This window comes from Vanessa cardui, chromosome 7, assembly GCF_905220365.1.
Source record: "Vanessa cardui chromosome 7, ilVanCard2.1, whole genome shotgun sequence".
In the NCBI taxonomy this organism is placed as follows: domain Eukaryota; kingdom Metazoa; phylum Arthropoda; class Insecta; order Lepidoptera; family Nymphalidae; genus Vanessa; species Vanessa cardui.
Genome location: NC_061129.1, coordinates 10,120,379 through 10,136,578, shown reverse-complemented (window position 1 = coordinate 10,136,578; position 16,200 = coordinate 10,120,379). Strand labels below are relative to the sequence as shown.

Sequence of the window (16,200 nt, the reverse complement as noted above, 5' to 3'; positions counted from 1 at the left end):
ACTCGGAGACTGCTTAGCATATGCTAGAGACTTGCACCTGATTTAATGCGCAGAAGCAGATTCTGGTCTACAAGATTCGACGAGGTTTCCCTCTGGGACCACTAATGTCGGCGATAGTCCGCAGTAAATTGGACAACACGGAGGGGCGTACCCACCTTCTGGGAGACTGACATGGTTTTGTAAACATAACAACAAGTAAATTTCAAATGATTCGAAGTTACTAATCACGAATCACAAAATTCTATTCATAGTTCACACCACAGTCTATTTCAATTGTCATATTCTTTAATGACGACATTAAGATATTTAACATTTAATTTTTACGACACGAAATGCGGAAGTAAACATTCCCATTCACAGACTGTTTATCAAATGCGATAATGAGTGTTTGTTTGTTTGTTTCTTCGCGTAGAATTAATAATAATTATGCATATGTACGTAAACATATACGTTTCGTCATTTCTTATACAATGTATACTACTGATACTACTGTACTGATGATTAGATTGTTTAATTAAAGTCTTTAATTTCAGTGATAAGCGAATAATGAAACAAGAAAATTGAAAGATACCATCTCAAAAGAAGAAACAAAATTTTACAAGCTAAGCACATGTATAAAGTACCTGCAGTAAGTAGTAGATACTGTAATTAGATAATTAAATGAGCAAGTTATTATTTCGCAATCAAGATAAAGATAGGAATGGTCCATATCTTTAGAATTCGTGTTAAAGATGAATCAAACCCAACATTTGTACTACTTGCGTAAGTACTGTACTGTACGAGTGTTTATGTGTGTTTTTTAGTTACATGTATTGCAAAAGTATTCACTTACGGTCAGATAATAATTTAAATGTTTATTCATCGATTCACATCATTCAGTATAGTAGACGATCTTTTAACACGTCATTAAAATAGGAAGTATTTGAGTGCTACGAGATACTTACCGTTGTCCTTTAACGATTCCGGGATACATTCGTACTCGAATTGAAGTAATGGCCGCGAAGCGCTACGCAAACAACTCTTTATCAGTAACGGTGTTAGAACCGGCCTCAAAGACACCAGTGAGCGACGGGTGAAAGTCTCAGACGCATACTTTACTTCGACTTAAGAAGTCGCCTGCTTAACATTTAAAGCCGGTTCGCGATTTCGTTGGCGATTATCACGGATAAATAAACAAAATAGCGCGGGTCGTGTAAGCGTGGTCGTAACGTGGCGCGTCATATCAGGTCGGCCGAGTCATTCGAAGTTGATCGCTTGATAGTGTTGTGCGGAGACGCGAGACCGCCGCCGGCGCACCGGCCACCTGCGCACTCAGTCACTACTATGTTGACAACGTGCGCCATCGTCCTCTTAGCGGTAGACGCGTTCTACGCCGCCAATCTCCAGACACTAGACACAGACCAGAACAACACCCTCCCAGCTGAGAAATACTTTATAGACAAGATATTCGATAAATATGGAGACAAAGGAGTCATTACATTTGAGGTATGTAATCAAACAATAATAATTAAAAGTGTTTCATACAAATTTTATTCAATAATATCTTTTTCAAGCGTGTAAATTACTGTGGTAGTTCTAATACAAGTGACATATTAGCGCTCTCTTTTTGTCATAATATGAGAAATTTGATTCCCACACTTCACGGTTCAAGCTCAACGGAAAATTTCTATAACAATTTTCTAAAACACCTTTCCCTATTTCGTAAACGGAAGTTCATCGAACTTAAATATTACAACAAATCGATTGGTTATCTTAATCAAAAAATTCTTATCATTTCGAATATAATCTATTAAGAACATGTCTAGCTTCCTTATAGTTAACTAATAAATGTAATCCGAATGCATGAGTGTGTTTAATATTAGGGGATTTTAAGTGTTTGTTTTTTTCATATTATCTAACTTATGATTTTATCAGAAACTGTGTAATTATGTATTCTTCCATTTTGATATTAGGTATCTTAAATATTAGTTAATGTAAATAAGAAATACAAAAATAGATTTTAATATAAACAGAATCTTTAATCATTTTTTTAATTATAAATATTAACGATAAAACAAGTCAAATTTCAATTATATACTGTTGAAAATTTATATTGAGTAGTTCTCAAAAATCTACTATAATCTAATATAAATGATGATTTTGAGAAATTTTATTTAACTTTTACAATAAATGATCGTTATCATGAAAGAACACACTACACACTAAGTATTCTACCTAGGTGTGATATTATCAAACATACGCTCATTCTTTATTTATTATGCTGATTGAATGGACTCGACTGTATCATTTGTATTACATCTAGTCTCAGTAGTACGCGAGTCTAGATTGCGGAAAAGGAAGTAGCGAATTTAAATCCTGGCAGGATGAATTAGGCATGGGTAATATGTTTTTTATTCGACGAAGACAAAATGTTTTTAAATGATTCTGAATCTACAATACCTATATTAAAGTTTTTAATGAATTATAATTTATTTTACCGTGATATATTATTACAATCATAAAGTATTATTGTACGTGTAAACATAAATATGGCACATTAATCAATATTTTTATAAGTCATTTAATAAACGAATTTATATTATGTTATATCAAATATAATACGAGAAAAGACTGGAAATCTATGGAATGGACTATTGGAATGATTATGGCTATGAACTTCATTACTTCATTTATATTTAACCCCAAAATATATCTTATCTATTATTATTATATTATATATTTCAACATATATTTAAAGCAAATTACATTTAAAGCAAGTTACATACAGAAAAAACACAATTCTGCAGATTGACAACTAATATTTGCAAGCACATTATGAAATTATAAAAAAAAAACTATACATTTTTGTTTAATTTCTTATTTAAATGGCAATAAATGAATAGTTGTTGTTGTTATTCTATACCAAAGAGATTTATTGATTAAACAAATACAAGTTATACTCGTAATTACAATGTATCAGGTAGAGTTGTTTGAAACAGTCTCTAATTGCGTTTGGTATTGATTGCGATCCCATTGTTAATACCCTTCTATTCTTAATTAAGAATATACCCACAGTGGAAAGTAGAATCATGTCGATAACTTTCTCGTATATAAAACGAGTTTAAAAAGTAATTAAAATGGCATGTCAAATTGTGCTATGAAACATTTTTTTGTCGATAAATAATTATTAAATTTATAAAACACAATGTAGATCATATTTTAGTTAATATAACGAATATTTTAATGAAATTTAATTAGTTACTGGTAATTATTAATACCTGTACATAACTAACAAAGTTATCTTTGGTTCATTTGCCGAGATATAAAAAATGTAACTTTACTTAAAATACACACATCGCGTTCTTAATGACTGAGAAGTCGTTATTTCTTCTTTGTATTGATTTCATTTGAAGATTAATTAATACTATTAACGATTTGTCTCTGATTGGGTTTTATAATTAGAAAATGAGAATGTCTAAACTCGGAAGATTTCAAGAGGCGTTCAAGTTATTTATTTCGGTAAATTCAATAATAACTGACTTCAATAGTACGTAAAAAAACCTACAATAACTACTAACCTAATATAAATAATATTCGTTTTTTATGTTATGTCTATTGTACAAACTTATTGTTACTTGTCCGGTACTATTTTGTTACGCTAGTGCAGTAATCAAACTGAAATAACTTTGTCACGTCCGTTTGTCGGCTAAGCAATTATTATTCAACAGAAATAATAAGTATACACATAAATATCGATTCAATTAAAGGAAGTATAAATTTATTGCATGATTTAAAAAAAATTAAAACAATTATTATTTCTTTAGTATTTATCTATTGAAATCTTAACATGTTTGTTGCTATTTTAAATGGAGTATACCTATTCTGATACTTCTGTTTTAAGGAATGTATATAAAATAACATAAAATCAGGAAAATATGTTGGCGATAATTAGCTTCCAAATTTTCTTTATACATGGTCAATAATCGTAAGTTAACTCTTATTATTTGGTGCAAACAATTACTTAAATACACTGCATAACATTATGTAATTGAAAATGAAATAAAATAAATATTTTTATTCATAATCACATTCTTATACCGTTAAATAAAACCAATATACTTTAGGCTTTTAGTGTAATCATATTTTAAAGCCCAATAAAATATAAAGTAAAATTATCTGTATTTAAAAAAAACAAATCGTCACAGCGACAGCGGAAAGTTACTTCGTTGTACGTACACGAAAATACTCTAACGTAACATTAACGAACTATAACGACGTTATATAAGAATACGCAGACGACTATTCATTTTCAATCTAAAATAACCTACGCTGCGAATTTTGTTTCACGGATATTTTTAAAATTGCCGTCATTATAAAATCAGTTTTATGTATTTCTAAGTCTGACATTTTAAATATAAAAACTCTATCGTTACCTATCAATAAACATGTGGATACAATTTTACAACCTAACGAATAATATATACTTTTAGAACCAGAAGTAGGAAGTAGGTTAACCTCTTAAACAATTATCTTTAATTTAAAATAACAGTCAATCTACCACAATAGAAAAACATTTAGTCTACAACACAAATAACCATCAATAATCACATTACACCGTAATAATTATAATTGCAATTCTCAATGTGTCAACTACGAATCTCCCGCCTTTTTTTTTTAAAGGGAAGGTGTGTGACTTGACGCAGATGTTGCTTGTTTATTCCAACAATACAGTTATAAGTATAAAATTGTCAGTAAAAATCAGTAAATTCTAAAAAGAAAAACAAAACAATGAGCACCCTGTTCTTAAATATATTTTTTTTAATAATATGAATGATTATACTTTTTTATTTCTATTAATTCGGAGCGGAGATCATATACATATATATCAAAAATGGTTTATAGGTTATTTTTTTACTTATGCTATCACCAATTCCGAAAGATTGTAAATTAATTCATACCTGATTTTTGATATTCAGAAATTGAAATTAAAAATAACTTTTAAAAAAATATATAATAAAAATACATCGTATTTATTGTTTTCTTCTGTATTAGTATTTGTAGACGATGTAATAAAGAAAAACGTTCATTTATTATGGAAATATTATATCTATATCAAAGATATACACGCGTTAATATACAATGTGTTAGCTCAGCACAGGTGTGCGCGACGATGTTTTTTATTTTTAATTTTGCTACTGAACTCATAAAACTGCGAAAACTCTGCCTTAGAGCATTGTTCTCAAAAGAAAGTAAATATTACAGAGAAGTGGAGTTAGGGTTGACAGAACGTAAAGATGAGGTCGCTGAAAAAATTACGTAGAAAAGAATACCAGAAAAAACATGCTTTTTATAGGTAGGCAGACCAACAAAGGAGCCATCTGATATTAATTCACCACCGCCATAGGCACATCGGCGCTTTTAGAAATATTAATTTTACTTTACTTTGCCCATGCGCCAACCAACCTAAAGAACTAAGATGTCATGCCACTTGTGCCTGTAGTTACATTGATCCGCCTCATTATCAATTTATAATAATTTATGACTTACAATTAAATAATGAGAACCAAACACAAACTCCTACCAGAGTAACTCAAAATACTAAACTATTATAGTAATTCAAAAAGTAAGCATAACGAATTATGTTTTGCTTAGTATTTTTTTTTACTGTGACATAAGTATATCTTTGTGTATTTACCCTACTGTCTTTATGCTTAGCCTTTGAATTCGCAAGTAGCATGCTATTTATCGCTTCTGAGTTCAACAACGACTTAACAACGTGTTTCTAATTCTCACCAGTGGCGTAGCTATCGTAGGGCAGGTGGTGCAGTGCACCAGGGCCCCGGAGTTCAGGGGGCCCTCTAAACTATACCTTAAGCTTCTGAAGTTAGAAAAACAAGATTTCTTATTTGGTATCTATAATTTTTATAGCGTAATTATTAGTTTGAGAGGGATGGGAAAGAGGAGGTGGGGGCCCGATTCTTTTTCTATTCACCGGGGCCCTTCCTCACCTAGCTACGCCACTGATTCTCACAAACATTATCAAATGATATTTTTTTTTATGTAAAACAAATTACCATGCTATGGATTGAGTTTTATTGTATATCCTAATACCACCTGAAAGAAAATATGTTATTATGATTATATTTAATTTAAATCCACGTCGATAACCCTGTTAAATGACGCATGTAGTTTACTTGGCACTGGCACCTAATAATATCGAACAGTGGATTCGAATAAAAATAAATATAAACGTGTTTTCTAGCAATGTGATTTTGTCACATTCAAACATTTTTGTAACTATAGATAAATTATAAATTTTACGAAAGCATTTTTTAATCTAAATAATTATTTGAATGCATATTTACATTCCGTCTCGATCTTATCACTAATACTATTATCAATATTACATTTAATGCGGAAACTATTTAAAAAATACATTTGTATTTTCAAGCCTCATTTATGAGTTTGTATGTATTACGCGGCGTTTAATTTTGCATCTGGATATATGAACAGACTAGCGATATTAGAGTTAACGTTTTGTATGTATAATTATAGAGTCGGTCTTTCAACTCTTTGCGTGGGAAGAAAACTAGATTAGAAATTAATGAAATGTCGCTATTGGGTACCATAAAGACACAAAAACACGACACAGTTTATCTTCTATTGTGAATTATTGTTTAACTATGTTATTTGTGAATGTTGTTAATGATTTTTTTCTATGTCTCTTTACCCTATTGTGGCATAGTACATATTTAGAGTCTTATATAAAAATAACGCCCAGAATCGCGTAGATTTCGAATTCAGTATCGGCAAGAAAAAATAGGTTTCTTAGGTAATTTTGTATCTGAATGAATGAGAGCATCATGGAATATACTTCAAACAAATGTATTACTGATCGTTACCTCAAAAACACTATCTATAACTCCATTATATCCAAGACAACCTACGTATAAAAAAATTACGTTAATTTTGTTTGCATTTTGTACGTTCATATATCCGAATGAGTTAAAACTTTGTGCAGTTTTCGTCGACAGAGGTGACGAACGGATTGTATTGGATAATTGTTTACAAAAATTAAAAACGAGGCATTGCAATACATGCCGGAAGTTAGCTAGTATCACATTAATACGAGACAGTGAATCGCAGACCGTAATACATCAAACAAGAATCATTAGACGCAGATCGTAATTACAAGACAGTGGAATATTACTTTTGTAAACTAAATACATCTAAATAAATCAAACAATCTACGGAATACCTCTCCTACGTGACACATTCAATTTAATTGTAAACTGAAATCTTCACTAACTCAATACTCTCCTGTGTTTTTCGCCTACGGCTGTTTTTCTCAATGGGGAATAAATCAGGATGTTTACTAATGTGAGGGCAAACTCAAGTGCATCCCTATTCATTAAATTTAACAGATAAATAAAATGATATAAAGGTAAAGAATATAGATTATAACATAGTGCCCTAGAAAAGACGTATTGTTTTTTGTTGATTTACGTTGTTGAATGTTGTCTTTATTCACTATCTCTCGATCTAAAAATAATGACAAACAAATGTTTGTCCTAAAATAATTATTATTAAGAAAAACTAATCACTTCATAAATAAATAAATTCTAACAGTTTGGACAAGGATAACTCGGTTATTAAGAGTTAAATATCTTTTTATTTTACACATACGTTTAGATGACCAGTTTGCAAGTACTTCGTTATAAATAAAAATATGTAATAAAATATATTTCGCCATATTAAATGATATCTTTGTAATCTCTCTTTACAACGTTGAATAGCAAATAATGACATAAAATATGTCTAAACAAAATCGATAAACAGTAGCATGTCGTTAACGTGATTACTTTGTAAGCATTTATTACTCAATTGAAAATACTAAACTGATATACCAACGTTGATTTAAATTGTTTGAAAAACTGTTAATCGAATGAATTTATCTTTAAATTAATAAAAGTATATGTTTATCAAGTACTCTTGAATGTGTGGAATTCTAATTAAATACGTAAAGATGCTGATTTGTTATGTTAATTCTACCTAGAATAATGGTTAAGAAATTCAGTACTTACTATTCCTAAAATTTTAAGTACGTATGTTGAAAAAATACTGCAATGGTATTTACCATTGCAGTATTTTTTCAAATATTTAATGTGTACCCGGATTATATGAATTTAATTCTATTTGATGAAAGGAAATACCAACCCAGTATTTTTTCTATCTATGTAGACGTGTCGTGTTATTATATATCTCATTTATTCATGTTTTTTTTTTTAATTTCAATTTGTGTTTAGGCAATGCTAACAATATATACTTATTATATTACATTAATATTTAATTATAATTTCTATAGAAAATCACATTAAATTAGATTTCGGTATAACTATTCTTAAAATTAATATGACTATTTGTGATTAACAAAACTGTCGTAATAATGCAAATATAAATGATTACAGGGTAATAATGATTCTGATGTGTACGCGGGGCACAGGTTTCTCAAAATATCTACAGGTTACGGCTTCGTTTTATATAGAAAAACTGTCTTTTTACTTTTAAGTTGAAGGACAAATGTATAAAAAAAAATCTCGTTTACTTGGACTAGAAATATTCAAAATATAAAATACAACAGAAAAACTGACCTAAGTTTCATTATTTGAACAATGATCTCTGAGTGACTCAATGGAAAATTAACGAACTTACTCTTGTATTAATTTCATTTTCTTACATCAAATCTTTATTTTACATAATAAGTTTGTACAAAACTAGCTGTACCTACTGGTTTTACCCGCGCCTAAATTAGCCATTAAAATGAAGAAAGTAATCTATATCCTTTCCCGGGACTCAAACTACGTCCATACCAAATTTTAAATAAATCATGAATTATAATGTATATAGTTTAAGGTTACAGACAGAGCAACGTTCGCATTTAAAATATTAATTATAGATGTTATTAATAAATAAAGTGTATAGTGCAAGTCGGTCCTTATCGCTTCAACATAAGCGATCAAGAGATCTTTTTGTATCCATTACTGTTTTAAAATAGCTTATGATGTCAACGTAATAAAAAAGAAAATTGACCACCCGGTCGCTTTCTAATCGACCACCAAAACTATATCAGATACACGAAAACTATATAACATTTTTAGATCTGAAAGTTTGTCGTCAGTTCGATGACATACATACCATCTCCTCGAGATAAGTCAAAATATGGTCCAAAAAATTTGATACAATATTTGAATTAAACCATTCCACGGTATGGTACCCTCATTTTCATTTCATAACACAGCTATTTGTCTCAAACACAGATCCGGAAACATTTATTATTATTATAGTCAAGATAGTTTAAAAATAAATTTTAATCAAACATTTTATAAACATAATTATCCTTTTATTTAATTTTCGACGAGGGCTTTATTGATATAAGAACATCTAGGTAGCCCAAACGAGGTAAATAAGTACCTATAGTAATAATCATATGTAGATACAATCGTCAATTTCAAACATTATTGTCAAAATAGCACACTAAATATTTTCATTTGTCTCTATAATAATCAAATATAGTACTAATTATAGCAATTCTTATATGCAGACAATATCAACATAACACCTCAATTTTTTTACGGCCATTTAGATTTCTTTATTATAGTTTCTTATTTATTGTAACTATAGAACCGCAGGATTGAACTTCGATCATCTTTGGACGAAAGTCGATTATTTATTCGTGGAGCTTTTAATAAAATTGAAGAAGTGGGGTTAAAAGCTCCACGAATAAATAATTACAAGCTGCTCTTATCAAGTCAAGCCTTGTCTAAAAATTAAAAAAATATAACGAATATATCATAATTATTCCATTATTAATTACTTATTAAATTAACCCTTCTAATATTTATTATCATCATCGTATCTTTTTCATCAATCACACATATCATAGAATTTATGTTTTTCTCTATATAAGAATTAATAATTTTTCAAACATTTCTCGACGTCTAATTTAGAAACTATTAAGCATTTATATTTTATTCTTATATTTTTAAATAACATATGTAGGTAGGTACTTTATTTTAAAAAAGTTTCTAGCAATAAACATTTACATTTTCTGAATGTAAACAACTTTTCCAACAATATTGTGACATGTCTGTTCTAAAGTACAATTTAAAACGCTTCCATTATAGAGTTCTTAAAAAAATATGGCAAGTATATTAACATTTCAAAAAACGTAACTAATCCATATTGGCTACACTCAATTGTATACAACTAAAGTAAAATATGATGTATTTGTTACGTAATATCCCCCTTTAAAAATGATATATTGATTTTAAATTCATAACATTTAAACTTAACAAAATATTCAGATAAAATTAGCTTTACGCGAAATTATATTTTGCAACTATAAAACAGCTTTTCGCGTAAACGGCTATATATATATATATATATATATATATACTTTACTTGGTGGCAGGGCTTTGTGCAAGCCCGTCTGGGTAGGTACCACCCACTCATCAGTTATTCTACCGCCAAATAACAATACTCGGTATTGTTGTGTTCCGGTCTGAAGGGTGAGTGAGCCAGTGTAACTACAGGCACAAGGGACATAACATCTTAGTTTCCAAGGTTGGTGGCGCATTGACGATTTAAGGAATACTTAATATTTCTTACAGCGTCATTGACTATGGGCGATGGTGACCACTTACCATCAGGTGGCCCATATGCTCGTCCGCCAACCTATACCATAAAAATATATATATATATATTTAACGAATTAAATGATGATCATTATTTATTATATGATTGATTTCATTGATAGCAATTCTTAAGACTACTTAGCTACTCTGACACGACAGCAAAGAGTTCAGTTCTAGACCAACAGCTTTATCTGCTTTCCAAGGCACAGATGTGGAATCATTCCCAACTTCTAGACTTCAGGCTGGAATTCTAGAACCAGCTTATTAGCCAGCCACTAAATGTCAATCAATATCAATATAAAAAATATCTAAATTATAGTGAAGATTACATTTAAATATTACAGAGTCACGTGGAGTTAGGAGATTATTGGATATATTTTTTATAGAAAGTTAAATATCTTTAAATTGAAAAAAAGACGTTTTGGAAGGAATAGTTACAATATAATACTGATATAATGGTTATATCTGAAATACCTACAGCTAATTATTTATATAGTTCAGAAACAGGTACTTTGTTGATTTATTTGATCAAGTTTTACATTGTAACTGTTAACCTTGTTTCCTCTTAGTTTGTAAATAAAACAAATAAAATAATATACCGCGACAAATTCTTAGATACCATTGGAAGATGATAATTTCGTACAATTAACATTAAAATGTCAAAATTGAATTTTTTTGCTCATAAGACGTTTATCTTCTGAGCACTATTAGTTTTTTATTATATTTATATGCTATGAATTTCATGAATAGAATTAAGTTACAATATACAATCTATGTAGTAGGTACGTAGAAAAGTATCACATGATGTGAAAAACTAATTAAATAAAAATGTTCAATTTATTATGTTACATAATAATAGAAATATTATAATAACAAAAAAATATTTTAAAATAAAACTCTTAAGATTACTTAAAGGTGTGCAAAAGATTATTTAATAATACGAATATTACTTGTTATTTATAAGGTACAACGTAAAGATCTAATAATTATTATTTACAAAGTATTTTAGTATATTTGATAATGAGGATAAAGCTACACATCAATAAAGATAAAACGTAGCCTTCACCTTGATATTTCTGACATTTAAAATACTTAACTCGTGTTACATTATTTTCGTTGTATTTTTCAGGGCTTCGAGCATTTGCTGGACAGTCTTGGCTTGGGAGGGCGCGTCTTCAGCTCGCCACACGACCTCGCCCTTCATCGAATAAATGGCAGCTTTCAACAATTACACGATACCCAGCACCGGCATAAGAGATCACCCCCATCTTGTTAGTAAATTTACTATTACTGATTACATTATCGTAAAACAGTTAGGTAGATAAATCGAAACTCAAACGATAGGTAGATTCAGATACGATTACAAACGGTTACTTTTACGGTACGATTATGGTAACAGATTATTGTAAAACATATATTTTTTCTTTTAAAATATCATTAGGCTGTTTATATATATTTTTATGAGATGAGATATTTGTAACTGTGATTATTGGACATATATAGGATGATAGGCGCACATGAAAGATTAGTTACGGTATCATTTTAAAGAGATCTAGCAGCAGCCGTAGATATTTACAAAAATTAAAGCTGATTCTTCAGTAAAATTTACTGAACCGTTGCAATTTAAATGTAAAACGTGCGAACAAACGTCCGTCGTCAATTTACATTGAAATCAAAACCAAAATCAAGTATTTATTATGTAAAAATCTATTCAATGAAGGCGAAGTTTCGCGGTCACTAGTAGGTTTAATATAAATGAATATGTTTTAACAAGAAATATCTTCGTTTTCTTTATTTTGCAAGTTACCTACTTGAAATGGTTTTCTTTGTGTTCTTATAAAGATAAGCCGTTTTGTATTTGTATGTTATGTTATTAGTAAACTCTTAAAAACTAATAAATATAAACTTAAAGATTATATTTAAGTATTTATGTACCTATCGACAATCATTAAACATTTCAACGCAAAAATGAAAGGCATAGGTAGTTAATAACTTAATAAATTAATTTTATAAACTAAGTTTATACAATACATGATTTATGAGCCATAAGACGTTGATTAATTTTCTAAGTTTACATATTAGTTGCTTTAATAATAAATACAAACAAATAATTTAATATAAATGCAAAGCTTCGACTAATTTATAAGTAACTTACAAACTTTAGTTAGTAAGTGACGTTTACAAGGTGAGTGAAAGAAGGAAACTATTATAAATGTAGGTATCAGAACATTAGACAGGATCGGTCTGTAGAGTCCTTGAGAAATGATCATTGTAACGGATATCTCTGAATGTTGACCTTCATGCTTCTCACTCGCTCACAGTTTGCGTAGCTATTGTTCCGTACATTCAGTGGCAAAAGTGCCGAATAATAACAAATCATGGTCGTAAATCCCAATATAAAAGAGATTAATTTTTTTCAACTATAACAGTGCTATTTATATTAGCACCAAGTTAAGAAATCGTTTCATTGGACGAAAAGCAAAATGTTTTACGTGAAAACATAACAGAAACACTTGTTTTTATATTGGTTTCGTTGCTAACCTTACTGATGAAAAGTATTTTTTGTGCATATTCATTACTGTGACAAATTTCTATTGATTGTGTTTCGTCCTCCATGACGGTCGATGATCTAAACGAACGTTCTATCAGATTATTATTGTAGGTACATACTTTTTACCATAACACGAACCAAAGCTTTATGGTGTCATAAAAAGAAGATAGTTATGAAATATGTCTCAATATTGACACGTATAAAAAAGTAGTACCCAAAAACGAACATGTCTTTATTACTTATTAGCCGGAGCTGGTGCTGCTTTTACCATTCAGTGGTCCATTTACAGAGAAATAGTGGTACTTAATCAGCAAAAACGAACGTTATTTAGGTCTTATCATTTAAAATAATTTTGTTTCTGTATCAAACTAAACTTTAATAAAAATTATGTGAAATATCAAATAGATTAAAATATAATGAGAAACATAATACATAAATGTTCACTATTCACGACATGTAGGAAGATTGTGCGCAATAAGACGGCGAAGCGGATTCGTCATTTATGAACCCGCCATTATCCAATTATGGTCCTAGTGACGCTCCCACTTAATGCGCGACGACCCTTTCGTTCATATCCTTGTACGAGAATTTCAATACTATATTATTAATAGATATTTTTATTTTGCTAGTATACAACTCATAAAAGTACCACAAGTTTTACATTTGTCTATGGGTACATATCTCATCTCTTGATAACAATAATAATTGAATATTTAATTGTCTTTATAATAGTGTAAAGTTACAAAAATAAATTGATTTTGAGATATATATAGCTATACTTACTATAACTAATTAAAACAATACTTTACAGCAACACCTATATTGAAGAAATCATGTCTATCTCCAAAAGAAATATTAGAAGTATATGGAATGGAAAACGAGCCAGGTGTCATTACCATAAATCCGAAAACATTTCTAGAAATGTGTCCTGCTCTTGTATATCAATTAGATCAAAGATCATGCTACAAGACTGATGCTCCTACACCGAAACTCGACAGGGTTTGGAGTAAGTACCATATTTATTTCTATTTATAAAATATTCATAGTTATATATTTTTTTAATCATTTATTTATCAAAATTCGTTTGTTTCAGCATGGGTATATGCAAGTTTAAGCATTCTAGTAATTAGTGCTACTGGATTGTTAGGAGTTGCTATAGTCCCTATGTTAAAGTCCGTAATCTTCAGCCATGTAATACACTTCTTGGTAGCCGTCGCTGTGGGTACTTTATGTGGAGACGCACTGCTACATCTTATGCCTCACGCACTTAAGTCCCATGGATCACCAAATGAACCTCAAGAAGAAACCGATGTTATCCTTAAATGTAGTGTAACCTTCTTGACTATTCTCATTTTCTACTCAGTCGAAGCTATCATGCAACTGCTCAACGGAGGCCATTCTCACTCTCATGATGCGTCAAATAAATCAGTTGAAGAATTAAAAGTCGAATCGGCAAAGCAGATAGAGCCGATAGAGCTTGGTGCTATGATGCCTGGATCGCCACCACCACCAGTTGAGCGCCCAATGACATCCACAGCTCTCATGGTCATAGTTGGTGATGGGTTGCATAATCTAACTGATGGTCTTGCAATTGGAGCAGCATTTAGTGGAGATCCAGTAACGGGTTTTGCAACAGCACTTGCCGTATTCTGCCACGAGCTTCCACATGAGTTAGGAGATTTCGCAGTATTACTCCGTTCGGGCATGAGTATAAAACGTGCTTTGTATTATAATTTACTTTCTTCCGCTCTCAGTTTTATGGGAATGGGAGGTGGTATCTGGCTTGCTGAAGACCACGAATCTGCTTCGCAGTGGATATATGCTGCGACGGCTGGTACGTTCTTCTATATCGCATTAGCGGACTTAATACCAGAAATAAATGAAAACAACAAAGGGAAAAGTGTGCATTTAGTACTAGCCGTGCTCGGTTTCCTAACTGGAGGTATTATTATGCTACTTATAGCCCTCCACGAGGATTCTATACAAAACCTTTTCAGAAATTCCGAACAATGATAAAGAAGTGTATCATGTGATAATAATTATCGAAACCTAACTACTCATGGTTGTTGTTAAAATTATTTGTAAAAACTTAGATAAGCATAAAAATAAGTATTATTATTAAGTTTAACTTAAAATCTGAACTGCTCAAGCAACTTTTGAACATTAATACGAACTGAAAATAAAATTTATACATTCCAAGGAATATCAAAACTATTTAAATATTTAACGAAGTCGTTTGTTATATGTAATAGGATTTTGTTCTAGTACTTTGTCTTTTGAGCAAATTATCCATAGATAAAAAGCCTATAAACTGTATTAAATTATAAGTAGATATGTTTTAGTTCTATTATGTTCTGTAATATTGATTGTTTGTCTTCCAATGACTATCTATATGAGAATGCATGTATGTCGTCTTTGTAAATATGAATATTATGAAAGCAAATAAAAATTCTAGACATAAGTTTATGTGTTTTTAAGTGGTTAATGTTTGAGTAGTATTTTATGCAAGATGTAATTGAACAAATAAAATAAAATGATTGTGCCTTTTAAAATATAATACTTCAGTATTCATTTCACCTTCAAATCTTCCAAAACTATAAAGTTACATATAATAATAGGCTATTTGACTGGTTTTTAAAATCCATTTTATATTATTTAGTAGAGGTTAAGGAACCCAGTAAAAGTTGATATTTTTATTTCTAGTACATATTTGCCGAAATATATCATATTAAAAAATCCATATTTAAATAACGCGCGAAAACGCTACTTGGACAATATGGCGCTGCAATGGGGTCGGTGATGTCACTTTGCTGTATTTTAATCTGTGGTACATATAGTAGAAAAGCAAGATTTACAAGAAAGTGACTTCATCATAAGCTCGGCCAATCAGAAGCGTTTTGTGTCACGTGACAAACGTTTGAAAAAATGCAATTTTATTTATTGATTTTTGAATAAATTAAGTATTATTTTCAAGTA

General features: G+C 30.1%; 1 protein-coding gene across 1 annotated transcript; it reads left to right on the top strand.

Moving 5' to 3' along the window:
• Window positions 1–973: 973 nt before the first annotated feature.
• LOC124530841 (zinc transporter ZIP10) lies at window positions 974–15,781 on the top strand. The gene is made up of 4 exons (XM_047105171.1): window positions 974–1,485; window positions 11,803–11,944; window positions 14,036–14,230; window positions 14,318–15,781. Exons 1-4 carry the CDS (start codon window positions 1,324–1,326, stop codon window positions 15,235–15,237), a joined length of 1,419 nt encoding a protein of 472 aa, XP_046961127.1. The 5' UTR covers window positions 974–1,323; the 3' UTR covers window positions 15,238–15,781.
• The last annotated feature ends 419 nt before the right edge of the window (window positions 15,782–16,200 follow it).

Bases quoted from the DNA above. Each gene is read 5' to 3' on its own strand.
- LOC124530841 (XM_047105171.1), top strand. From the start codon at position 1,324: ATGTTGACAACGTGCGCCATCGTCCTCTTAGCGGTAGACGCGTTCTAC. The intron at 11,945-14,035 runs GTTAGTAAATTT...AATACTTTACAG, and splicing joins TAAGAGATCACCCCCATCTT to CAACACCTATATTGAAGAAA. The intron at 14,231-14,317 runs GTAAGTACCATA...CGTTTGTTTCAG, and splicing joins GAAACTCGACAGGGTTTGGA to CATGGGTATATGCAAGTTTA.